The sequence below is a fragment of the Anas platyrhynchos genome, chromosome 2 (assembly GCF_047663525.1).
Source record: "Anas platyrhynchos isolate ZD024472 breed Pekin duck chromosome 2, IASCAAS_PekinDuck_T2T, whole genome shotgun sequence".
NCBI lineage: Eukaryota > Metazoa > Chordata > Aves > Anseriformes > Anatidae > Anas > Anas platyrhynchos.
This window is the reverse complement of record NC_092588.1, coordinates 144,218,011-144,231,133: the sequence shown is the minus strand read 5'-3', so window position 1 is coordinate 144,231,133 and position 13,123 is coordinate 144,218,011. Positions and strand designations below refer to the sequence as shown.

General features: G+C 39.8%; 1 protein-coding gene across 6 annotated transcripts in view; it reads right to left on the bottom strand.

The window, feature by feature from the left end:
* Positions 1-1,727: 1,727 nt before the first annotated feature.
* Positions 1,728-13,123, bottom strand: part of ZEB1 (zinc finger E-box binding homeobox 1) — a 125,981-nt gene continuing 114,585 nt past the window's right edge. For all 6 annotated transcript variants that reach the window (XM_072033760.1, XM_038173776.1, XM_038173777.1 and 3 more), the window contains 3 exons: positions 11,120-12,933; positions 9,391-9,571; positions 1,728-4,192 (listed from right to left, as the gene is read on the bottom strand). In XM_072033760.1, the coding sequence (XP_071889861.1) occupies positions 3,654-4,192; positions 9,391-9,571; positions 11,120-12,933 (2,534 nt within the window). In that variant the 3' untranslated portion in view covers positions 1,728-3,653. The remainder of the gene's footprint in view (positions 4,193-9,390; positions 9,572-11,119; positions 12,934-13,123) is intronic.

Genomic DNA, 13,123 nt, shown 5'->3' with positions numbered 1-13,123 from the left:
CTCTTTATTTAAAGGACAGAAAAAAAAGGCTCTTGCTTTCTTGTTTTCTCATGTGTGAAACTTAGTCTCCTTGAAACTGATTTGCCATTAACTTACACGAATCCATGTGCCTGCAGCTAGACTGCTTCTGGTGCCTTGGCGGACTCCTTCACCACTCGCTGGGCTACCTCTGCCTTACCCAGCTATCAGCACTGCAGGCATCTCACCGACGGAGCTAGGAATAAAGTCCAGGTCTCCTACGCACCTCTGTGTTCCTGCTGAGTTTACCCTGCTAAATGAAGATGCATCACAGTTTTGGTTTTCCAGATGGATAATGAATGAAGTTACAAGGTGACAAACATCAGAGGCATCTCTCGCTTTAACAGATGCGAAATTCAATACACCAATCCATTTTGAAGATAAAAATGTAAATAATGGTTTCACAGCCTAAGTAATGAATATAAATTTTCTTCTCCAAAGCGATGACATTTCCTGAATCAAAACTGCTTGCACTTTGTTCTCTGTCCAAGCACAATTTTCTCTTGCTTTATTTAAGGTTCTTGAAACCGAAGTTACTGGTCTTTCACACGTAGCTTTCACTTCCGTGAGCAACCTGGAATATATTCAAATTCTGTGTTCTACTACTAAGGGCAGCACAAATATTCTTTCCACCCCATTTTCAACAAACGTCTCACCGGATTTATTGCTACAGACAAGTAAGATGTTCCTGAATTATGAAATAACTGAAAACCTCCATCTATAACCTTAATATAGGTTTAAAAAGGTACGTTTATTTACCTACAGCTGAGCCAGTTTCACCTGTAAGAAATCCTGAACTACCCAATCAATTTAGGTTTTAATAATAATTACAAGGCAACATTATTGATACAATACAAATGGCAATTGTTTTCCAAACAGCTTTCTTACATTTACCTCAATGATACACTACTGAGTTAGGAAAAAGTGCAATATTTCATATACTGTACAGAAAAATACAAAAAAAAAAAGAGCATATTTAATATATTGGATAAACCTTTTATGTATATCAGTACTGAGGTAACAAGATTGAAAATTATTCAAAGCTTAGACATATGAACATAAATTAACTTATATGATTATTGTGTAAAAAAAACAACAACATAACTGAAATCCCTATTTAGGGATCAATAAAGAGCAGAAATTTGTTTAAGTAACACTAAACTTTGCTTAAACTGCAAAATATTGCAACAATGAATATGTAATACAACTTTCAAACCTTCATACTTACATTACTGAAGTAAGTAACGTAATTCATTACTTCAATTCACACTTCATTACTACAATTCATACTTACATTACTTTACCTGCATCTGTAATGTTGGTGCCGTATCTTTAAAAACTCAACAGCAAAACATACATCAACTTTTTCACTGGCTTATTGCTAACTCAAGAAAACAGTCATAGACTCACATTTTTTAAAAGCAATCTTATTTAAATAGAGCCTTAAAATGTATATTATATAGATCAAGGAGGAAAAATTTACAAAAATATATGATTTGTTTTGAAGACTTAGTTGTTCTACTAACATTTGAAGAATCAAGAAATTAATGTAGCGATCCCTTTACGTGCACACAAACATTTCTTTCACTTATGCGCTCCTTACATACAGCTGAAACCAGTATCTCTACTGAAACAAGAACCATGCCTGAGTAACGTCGCAGAAATAATTTAAAACAATTATTTTAAATTACCAGAATAATGACAGTAAGTCAGACTTGTTGACGCATTTTATTGTGAGATGGGGAGTCTGGTAAAAAACTAGAAAATGACCATGATGTAACAAGGAACTTAAAAATGAAGTTTCAGATTCGTAACATACATACATGAATACAGGAACAAATTGGCACAAAAATGTTAAACATTGTTCCCAACACTGTTTATAAGATTATTCTAATTTGGCTTACTAAGGAAATGAGAGTTTTATGGTTAGGCTAATCTCTTAATAAAACTGCAGAGCATCATGCTATTAGTCACACAGTGAATTTCAAAATTTAAGAGCTTTATATTAAAAACTGGGTAAAGGTAAAATGAATTGATTGCAATTGTAAAATTAATACATTCCCATTTTAATTCATCTGTTCTACAGTCCAAGGCAAGTATAAATGTTAACATAACACTGTTAAATCAAATCTCAATGCAAGAGAACCGATTGCATCTCTACTTTAAATCTTATCAACTTTCCAAATTTTCATACTAAAATATATTATTGTATTAATACAAACTACAGTATTATACACTACACTGTGTAATAAATAAAGAAATATAAAAATAAGACACATAAATATAAAAGTTTTCTAAAACTAAAAAGGTACATATGTCAGTAAGAAGGGTATTAATACTGCCAGGTTTGAAGACATACAGTACAAAATGTTGCACAGATCTATAAACTAAAAGAAATAAAATAATACTGATAGGTAAAAATCAGCTAACATTGTTAATAAATGGGGTCCATAATAACTAACATTTGAAAATACTTATGAGCCAGATAACATGTCATGTATGTGTCTGAAATTAAAGTAAACCAATAAAGCAATAAAGCAGATTAGAAAATTTCCCTTGTAATTATTGTAGAGAAATTCTGCAAGTCAGGTATTAACCCAAAATACCACCAAATAATTAAATAATGAAATATACCAGTGTTCTTACTTCTCTGATGGTTAAGTGTTTTTTCCCCATGATTAGAAGTTTGATACAAATCAACAAATGCTAGTTATTGTAGGCCACACATTGGATAAAGGCTGGTTAGAGCCTTCGTAATACTGATAAATGGCACTTACAGCACACAGGTCTTGCATAAGGCCAAAGGAGATACAAAGCTTCATATCATATCCTTCATATTGTTACTACATACTCAAAACACAATTACAAACACTGATTTTGACGACTTTGCTGTCCTTACCAGTATTAACACTGTTAGTCCCTGCAATCAGAACTCAACAACAATCTTTTCAACTACATTTTTAACCACATGAGTAAGAAACTTCAGTTCTTCTATCATCTGCTTTCTTAAGGCTAACAATACACTTTAAATGATAATATGCTCTACTACAACATCTAATGTTATAAACCGCTACCTTCTAGGTTGAATTTACAAAGGTAGCCAAGCACTGTTTGCAACTGCATTATAGGTTTCTGCAAAAGGGAATTCTGTAGTGCAGAAGTTCTCACATTTTAAAAACATAATAAAATACTGAAGCGGTTTTAGGAAATGTTTTGCCATAAAAAAAAAAAAAAAATCATAAAAATCTCTCCCAATTGTACAGCTTAAAAATTAATCAACTCAAGAATGAAAATTAATACTGATAAAACAAACAATGCCAGATGCTTGTCTAATAAATCAGGTTTCCTACAACCTGTTAAATCTTTGCTTCCAGAGTCACTGTATTTTTCTAATCTGCTTCATGTTACAAACTTGTTCCTAACTTTGAAAACTGTGTGAAAAATTACTAAGTTTGAGGTTCAGGCACACCTGGATTTCTTTTTTTTTTTTCTTTTCTTTTTTTTATATATATATTTTTTTACACAGTAGTGAACAGAAATCACAGTATGCAGGCTACTGCGTTTCCATGAAAAGCATGTATAATATAGAATGAACTTCATTACCAATTTTTTTTCCTTATAGAAAAAACTATCATTTAAGCTTTATTTGTTTTTTCTTCTGACACCTGCCCATTATTCTGTATAACTTCTGTTTCTGCATTGCTTTCTTGATTTACAACTTCATCACTCTTGTTACCTTCAGTTTTCCCTTCTTCTTCTTCGTCCTCTACTTCTTGTAATTTTCTACATTCTTTTTCTTCCTGAAGTCCTTCTATCTCTTTTTCTTCCTCCTCCTCTTCCTCTTTTTCACTGTCTTCCTCTTCTTCCCTGGTTAGACTCTCTCTCTCATCCGAGTCGATCTGCGACGGAGATGCCCTGGCACCAACATGCTCAATATTTAGGACCTCCTGTCCCGTCTCTTCCTGCTCTGTGCTGTCACGCTCTTCTGCCTCTCGTTTGCAATAGGAGTAGCGATGATTCATGTGTTGAGAGTAAGACCCCGAGTGTGAAAAACGCTTTCCACATTTGTCACATTGGTAGGGTTTTTCCCCAGAATGCAGTCGCATGTGTTCGATCAAATGGTGTTTGTGTTTGAACGCTTTTTTACAGATTCCACACTCATGAGGTCTTTTACCTAGAAAATAAAGCACAAACAATTGGACATTTTGTATTTAACATTTTAAAAAATTGTACTGACACATTCATTATAAAATGCTGTTGGTGAATGTATTACCAACAATTAATAACTTTATTTAACAAGACATTCTGCTCCTAGTATTATCAGTCTGGGTATCCTGCATGAGGCCAAAGGATAAGAGTATAAGGGTATCTTGATACAATTACAAAGGTAATTTGTAAGCTTCTTAGGAAAACTAAGCTAAGGTGATTGGCTCTGAGGCAGATGCATTCTGCAGCGGAGAGGGGGACTGAGGTGGTCAGGGCTTTTTTTTGGCATCGAGGCCACTCGAGGCAGGACCCTTCAGGACCTGGTGGCTCTCTCCTGGAGACTCAATCCTCTCTGAGACCGACTCACAAGCCTGCCACAGCACAAGTGTCTCCTGCTACACAGAAGACAAAAGTTCCCTCATCCTGCCAGGCAGTAGGAGGGGATCTAGGCCAAGATGGGGAATGGAAGCAGGTTTCTGCTCGGGGTGGTAGGCGAGGCCTGTCCCTGCCCACCTCGCCTTCCCATCTACCCTCATGTAACAGGTACGAGGCTCTAGAACACAACAGTCAGAACAATGATGTAGACAAAAGCCCGTCCTAGTTGGAGAGGGTGCCTCAGGCCAGGCAACCTACTCCCAGCATCGCTATATCTTCTGTCAAGAAAGACAGAAGGGTTATCGTCATGGGGGACTCCCTTCGGAAAGGGACAGAGGGCCAACCAGACCCAACACACAGGGAAGTCTGTTGCCTCCCTGGGGCTTGGGTGAGAGACTTTGCTAAGAAAGTCAAGCATCTGGTACAGCCCACCGACTACTACCCACTACCGGTCTTTCAGGCTGGTAATGACGAGGTAGCAAGGAGAAGTCCAAGAGCGATCGAAAGGGACGTTAGGGCTTTGGGGCGACTAGTTAAAGGTTCAGGAGCACAGGTTGTGTTTGCCTCTGTCCTTCCAATAGGGGGGATCGATGTTGACAAGCAGACTTTTCACATTAATATGTGGCTTTGGGACTGGTGCAACTGGCAGAACTTTGGGTTTTTCGATCATGGGAAGGTCTATGCGACACTGGGCCTGCTGGCACCAGATGGGATGTGCCTCTGTCAGGGCAGGAAAAGGACTTTTGCTCAGGAGTTAGTGGGGCTGATAGATAGGACCTTAAACTAGAGTTGAAGGGGGAAGGGGATAAAACCAGGCCCGATGGTGATGAGCTAAGGGATGGTGTACTAGAATCAGAGAGACTGGATGCTAGTGAGGTCCTTTGGTCAGCTCCACAAAGTGCTGTGTGTAGGGAGGCACATTTGAAGTGCTTCTACACAAACACACGCAGTATGAAGAATAAAATGGACGAGCTAGAAGTCTTGGCCCAGTCCCACATCATCGGCATAAGCGAAACCAGGTGGGATGAGTCCTGGTGTGCTGCAATAGATGGCTACAGGCTCCTCAGGAGGGACAGGCAGGGTAGGTGAGGCAGCGGGGTGGCGATGTATGTGAAGCAGGGGCTGGACTGTGTGGAACTTCAAGTTGGTGACGGCGAAGTTGAGAGCCTCCAGTAAGGACTAAGGGATGAACAAATAAAGGGGATGCTGCTGTGGGACTCTATTGCAGACCACCTGGCCAGGACGACAACGCCGATGAATTATTCTTTGCAGAACTAAGAGATGCCTCGAGATCAACTCCCCTTGTCCTTATGGGGGACTTCAACTTGCCAGACGTTAACTGGGATCACCACACGGCTGACACGAGTGAGTCCAGGAGGTTCCTAAAGCACCTAGATGATAACTTGTTGGTGCAGGTGCTAAAGGAGCCAACTAAGAAAGGTACCCTCCTAGATCTGTTGCTGGAGAACTGAGAGGGTTTTGTGGGAGACATGGCAACTGGCGGCCATCTCGGTCATAGTGACAATGAAGTGGTTGAATTAAAAATTTTTGATGACAGAAGGAAAACTGCCACCAAAACTTCAGCCCTGGATATGGGGAAGGCAGACTTCAGGCTGCTCAGGGAACTAGTTAGCAAGGTCCCCTGCTTTTGAAGGCATTGGCGTTCATCAGTGCTGGTCAGTCTTTAAGCACTGCCTCCTAAAAGCACAAGACCTGGCAATTCCAAAATATCAGAAGGCAGGCAGGCAGGGCAGGAGGCCGGCCTGGCTGACCAGGGATCTTCTACTGGAGCTTAGGCAGAAAAAGAAAGTGTATGGCTGCTGGAAGAAGGGTCAGGCAATGTGGAAGGAATACAAGGACACTGTTCGCATTTGTAGGGAGAAAATTCATGTGGCCAAAGCCCAATCAGAGTTGAAGCTGGCCAGGTCTGTGGGAGACAATAAACAGTTTTTTTTTTAGATATGTGAACAGAAAAAGGAGGACCAAAGAAAACACAGGTCCACTACTTGATGGGGAGAGCTGGCTGATGTCATCGTGGGACCTCTCTCAATTATTTTTCAACAATCTTGGGAATCTGGAGTGGTCCCAGTAGACTGGAAGCTGGCAAATGTTGTACCAATTTTCAACAAGGACAAGAAAGAAGACCCTGGCAATTACAGGCCTGTCAGTCTCATGTCAGTGCCTGGTAAAATTACGGAGATGATCCTTGAAGATACTGAAGTGCACCTGGGAGACAATGCAGTCATTGGTCCCAGCCAACATAGGTTCACGAGGTGTAGGTCCTGCCTAACCAATCCGATTTGCTTTTATGATAAGATCACCCATCTAGTCGACCAAGGGAAACCAGCTGATGTGACCTTTTTGGATTTCAGTAAAGCTTTTGACACAGTTTCCCATAGGATCCTACTGGACGAAATGTCCAGCATACAGCTAAACAAAAACACCATCTGATGAGTGAGCAATTGGCTGACAGGCAGGGCTCAAAGGGTTGTGGTAAATGGCTGGCTGGCGGATGGTCACCAGTGGGGTCCCCCAGGGCTCCGTTTTAGGGCCAGCCTTCTTCAATGTTTTTATAGATGATTTGGATGTAGGACTAGAAGGTGTTCTGAGCAAATTTGCTGATGACACTAAACTTGGAGGAGTTGTGGACTCTGTTGAGGGTGGAAAGGCCTTGCAGAGAGATCTGGACAGATTGGAGAGCTGGGCAATCACCAACCACATGAAGCTTAACAAGAGCAAGAGCCGGGTCCTGCACCTGGGACAGGACAACCCTGGCTATATGTACAGACTGGGCAACGAGATGCGGGAGAGTAGCCCTGCAGAGAGGGATCTGGGGGTTGTGGTTGACAGCAAGTTGAATATGAGCCAGCAGTGTGCCCTGGCAGCCAGGAGGGCCAACAGTATCCTGGGGTGCATCAAGCACAGCATCGCTAGTCGGTCGAGTGTAGTGATTGTCCCGCTCTAATCCACACTGGTGCGGCCTCACCTCAATTACTGTGTGCAGTTCTGGGCACCACAGTACAAAAAGAATGTAAAACTGAGTGGAGGGGCAGGCACCGATCTATTCTCTTTAGTCACCAGTGATAGGACCCGTGGGAACGGTGTCAAGCTGAGGTAGGGGAGGTTTAGGCTGGACATCAGGAAGAGGTTCTTCACAGAGAGGGTGCTCGCCCACTGCAACAGGTTCCCCAGGGAAGTAGTCACTGCACCAAGCCTGTCGGAGTTGAAGAAGCATTTGGACTGTGCACTTTGTCACATGGTCTGAAATTTTGGGTAGACCTGTGTGGTGCCAGGAGTTGGACTCGATGATCCTTTCCAACTTGGGATATTCTATGATTATATAATTCTATGAAAACCAACTTAAAAGGATATTCTCAGATGCAATTTTGAGCACAAAAAATGAATATAAATAGATTAGAAAATGAGGAATATTTCTTGCATTAAATGTTATTCAGACTCAAAACCATTTTAACACGTCTCCATTGATGGAAATTTTAAATCAGCTAAGCTTTTATGTTAACTTTTGTGCACAAGTCCTTGTAGCATGTCATAGGTAAAAGGAAAACCATTCTAAAATATTCTCTGGCACAGATGGGTATCTTACATGCAAAACTTGCTTCCAGTATATCAACTGGAAAAAAATCTGCTTTCTTTGACTGAGTTCTCTTTCTGCTCTTTTTTCCAGCTTTCTACTTGCCTCTCTACTACTTGCCTTTCTGCTGCTGTTTTTAGAGACCCTTTTAAAGGCAGCACGGACCTAGTTATGTTATTTTGATTTCAACACTCAAAGTTGTTAGGCAAAACAACTTTGCACAGCTTTCACCCAGACATAAAAAAATACAGACAATGAGACAGCAGTTTTCTGGTCGTGCTCCCTGTCAAATTATGTCAAACAAGCAGCATTTCTGAACACAACATTTAATTTAAAAGCAGAACAGAAAGCAAAATTGTGTTATGAAAGGGAGAAGTTAAGAGTCTCAGAGCAGGGAAGGTATGAAAATAGAAGATATCTTAACAAACACAACTTGGGAAACTTGATCAAATGTTAAAGACAAAGGGGAGCATTTTATCTTTTAAATTCTGTATTTAAGTACAATGAACTAAAAACTTAATATGCAAAAAGACAATGTAGGCACTTAACCAGGAGGAAAAGAGATTTTTGAAGACATCACTGAAATAAGAGAGCAACACTTACTCAAAACAAAAAAAAAAAAGAAGATTAAGGATAGCAGAAGTGGAGCTAAAAGGAACAATTATGAAAAATTAGAAATAAAATTGAAAGCCACAAGGGTTTTCCTTTGGGGTTAGATTCTACATATCATCAATGTCTATTAACTTCAGATAACTACAAATTTGGCTCACTTTGAGAATCCTTCGTAGCCTGGCTGGCTTTCATGTGACGTATCACACACATATATGGTCCTTTTCTAATAAATGAATAATATATGTACATATATTCTTTCTTAATTTAAAATCAGACAAAGTAAATTAGACATAATAAATCCTTGATAACAGATTGTGGTATGCAGATGATTGTCCATGAGCCAGATGGAAGAAAATCCCCATTTTTCTATTCAGGGTTTAGATCTTAAAAATTTAAGAAACATAGAACTACAGTTCTGTGAAACAAATTTACAAAACATGGATTTCTAAAGAAGTCTGGGCACAAATGGTAATAAGGACTATTATACTTCTCTTACAACATTTTCTGTGAACTGAATTCCAGTTGAGCTTATCAGTTACCCACGAGCAATAAAATAATGATCTGCAACTGCATATCCTAGTACGTACCTGTGTGTTCATACTTATGTCTCAATAATGAACTGCTCTTCTGGAATATTTTGTCACATAAATCACATGCATACATCCCATTTTCTGTCTTTCTCATCTTTTTCTTTGGGGGTGTTGAATCAGAATCATTTTGATCTTCTACATTCGATACTCCTTCTGAGCTAGTGTCTTGCCTTTCATCCTTAAGAAAAATTACAAAAAAAGGTTGAGTTCAATAAAAAAATGCACTAATGCAGCACACAATTTATAAAATGTAAGCTGAAGCTACACAGTTATTTTCATTCCATCCAGTAAGTGGCCAAACAAAATTGTTTAGACTTGAACTGTCAAAAAAAATCTTTCACTGCACCTATCTGCTCTGCAGTCCTTGCCATCATCCAGATGCAGAATTCTCAGGGCGACTGACTGTAATCATATCCAAACCTGATTGTTGGCCAGGTCTAGGCTACACTGGCTCATCATATTTTAAGGCCCCTAAAATACATGCAATGTTAGGAAGGAAAGAATTATAGAGCTGTAAAATATCTTAAGAAGTGTTAGGAAGGTAAAAGAGCCCATTAGATACTGAGCTGCATTTTTGAATGAATGTTTGTCCCCCACATTTTGCTACTTCACAGGTTTTATGGAAGATTTTTTGGCAAAGTTATCACAAAAAGCTATTTATCATTTGAATGTACATAACTGACCACCCTTTTCCTCATAAATCTACCAAAAATCTAGTTTAAACAAGATATGGGGGATTTCAAATGTTTTATTAACAAAAATTTGTCCATATATTGTAACTGTAGCCTATTCCTAAGCATTTCAAGTGTTAAAGCTCACCTGTAAGTAGCATCGTATTTTCTACTGATAGTATCACAATACACACAATTAATTGTGTCACATATTATCAAATCTGAGTATTCAAATGTACGTATTAGCTGCCTCATATTTTTGAGGTTTCCTAAACTCTAACATGTAAGCAGCCCTGTCAATCTTTATGGCTCCCCAGTCTCTGGCTATACAGCAACCTGTAAAAAATGCCGAACGGCCAATTTCTAAGATTTAATTAGAAATGCGAAGTCTCTATGTAAGTCAGTTCAGTTCTGCTCTGTCTCTACCTCCATACACATTGGTATCTCTCAGCCCGAAATCTAACCCTGGTTAGATCACATCTAGAGGTACCCAGGGAGGAACCGATCAGGGTCCAGGAGCGGTGCACGACGAAGATAATACCTACCCTACTTCCATTTGAAAATGCTTCCGAATTTTGTTTAAAGTGCCATTATTGTGAAGGATGAATTCAGCTACTCTGCAAGCTAAGAAAGCACAGCAGAGTGAAACGAATAGCGAGAACTTACGAACGGTTTATTTTCTGGATGTGGGGAAAGAGGAGATAAGGAATCTAAGCCACGGCTTTACCTCGGTTTTTGATCAGGAGAACTAAACTGTCTTTAAAATACTGAGCACTACTGTTCAAGAAGACACTTCTGAATAGCACAATTTAGTGAGGAATTGACTTGTTCATGCACAGAACTAGACTGCAGCTGTCAGTCTAGACTCCAGCCTACCGAGCTGACTAGCTTTGCAAAGGTGTTAATGGTGACGTCTTACCTGTTAACAGTCAAACCGAATAAACGGGACAGTTTGTGTTTACATTTTATTTAATTTAACATTTTTCTAATAGTTTAGTACGGGTACAGAATGAACACATCACATACAGTGCACAGGAACACATAGACTTCAGTACCTGACTTCCATTGGCTTGTTGGGTCTGTTTTGGTGGTGTTTCCTGAACTGCAGGACTAACTGTAGTAGAGTACGTATAAGCCACCTGGGGAATCAAAATGGTTTGCTTATTGGCAGCGAGAGCTCTCAAGCATGGAACACTGTTCTGGTCAGCAATGGCAACAATTGTAGGTAACTGGGCAGTGACTGTAGGTATAGCAATATTTATGGGATTGGCACTTGGTGGGATTACATTTACAATAGGATCAGAGTCTGTAATACTGTTGTCCTTTTGTGGTTCTTTTTTTGCACAAGTTAAGTTCAAAGGTTCTTCTTGGACAGAATAAACACTGTTCTGGTAAACACTAGTTATGGTAGATCTTTCCAATAGTTCTCCATGTTGCTTTGGTAGCGAAAGGTCAAGAGGTTCAATTTGTGGCTCTTCTTGTACACCCTCTGCCGTGTACGTATAACCCTGTGAATTTCGTGATGAAGAAAGGTTTAGTGGCGATGGGGATGGCGTGCTACTGCGTGAACCATTCAGAGTTGATCCCCCTGATGAAGTCTGAGATTTTGTTTTATCGGCCGGATTTTCTGAATTACTTGTGCTGTTCTGGGGTTCACTCACATTTGTAGTTGCTGCTTGATCATCGTTATCTGTGGGGCTGCTTACTTTAGCTTGTTCGGGAGAAGATGGTCCAGAAGACTGCACAGAAATTTGTCCAGCTTGCATTTTTTCAAACCACTTTTTTACCACATCCAGTGGTAGGTTTACTGAATCGGCTATTTTTGAAAGCTCTTCTGCGCTTGGTTGTGCATTTAATGCATAATACGCTTTTAGGAGCGATAAAAGGTTCTTTAAAGGTGGCTGACCAGGAGACAAGTTGTTCTCCCCAGTTTCTGATGGGGCAGGGGAGTCAGGCTTCTCAGCTTCTGTTTCACTGGATTGAGGAAGCTGAGGAGGGTTTTTCGTTTCATAGTGCTTTAATTCTTGAAGTGCATTAAGATCTCCTGGACAGTCATCACAAAGAAGACAAGTGCTATCATTGGTCTCTCCTTCAAAGTTCTTATCTTTCTCAGACTTCACCGTAAGATCTTCTGGTAATTTTTCATTTTTGCAACTGTTTGCAGGAACAGAGTGTTCTTTTTTTAGATTTTGTGGAACAACCTGAAGTTGGCTTGGCTGCTCCAAGCTGTAGTTGATGATAATTTTGGTTGTCCCATCTTGGTCAACCAAAGGAAGACTGATAGCTGAAATGAGGGAATGGCCAGCTTGTTGTATAGATGCATTGCTGATTGTTTCTTGTTCTTTGGATGCAAGACTAGCGTGATTGTTTTCCAATACTTGCCTTATTACATTACCATCCACTGCCACTTTAAGTACATTTTGAATGTCACTTAAGTTGATGCTTATGGGAGACACCAGACCTACTGTTGGTAGAACAACAGCTTGCACCACACCCTGAGGAGAACTGGTTGCCTGCAATGGGCTACCACCACTAAAAACCCCATTCTGCAAAGGGGTCGAACAATTAATTCCTGAAGCAACCACTATGGGCTTGAATTCATAATCCACAGGTTCAGTTTTAATTTGGTTAACAGGAAGTTGCTCTTGCAAGGGTTTGTTTTCCATCTTTTGTCGTATCTGTGGTCTTGCTGGGCTACCGGGTGATGCAGAAAGGGAAGGGGAGGAGCACTGAGATGTCTTGAGCCCTGTCCGAGCTCGACCATTTACGGGCATCAAACCAATACACTTCTTACTGCTTATGTGTGAGCTGTATGAACCAGAATGGGAAAAACGTTTCTTGCAGTTTGGGCACTCATATGGCTTCTCTCCTAAAGATATAAAAAAGAAAGAAAAAAAAAAAAGAAGAAAAAAGTGCATGCAATGTTTCATCAGGTTACAGTGCAACTTTATCAAGCACAGTAAACAGAAAAGAATACACCAAAATTAGCTCTCAAAGAGTCCTACAGAAAAAAATCCTTTACAGTGAACTGAACACCAAAAGCTATTATGTCATCTCTA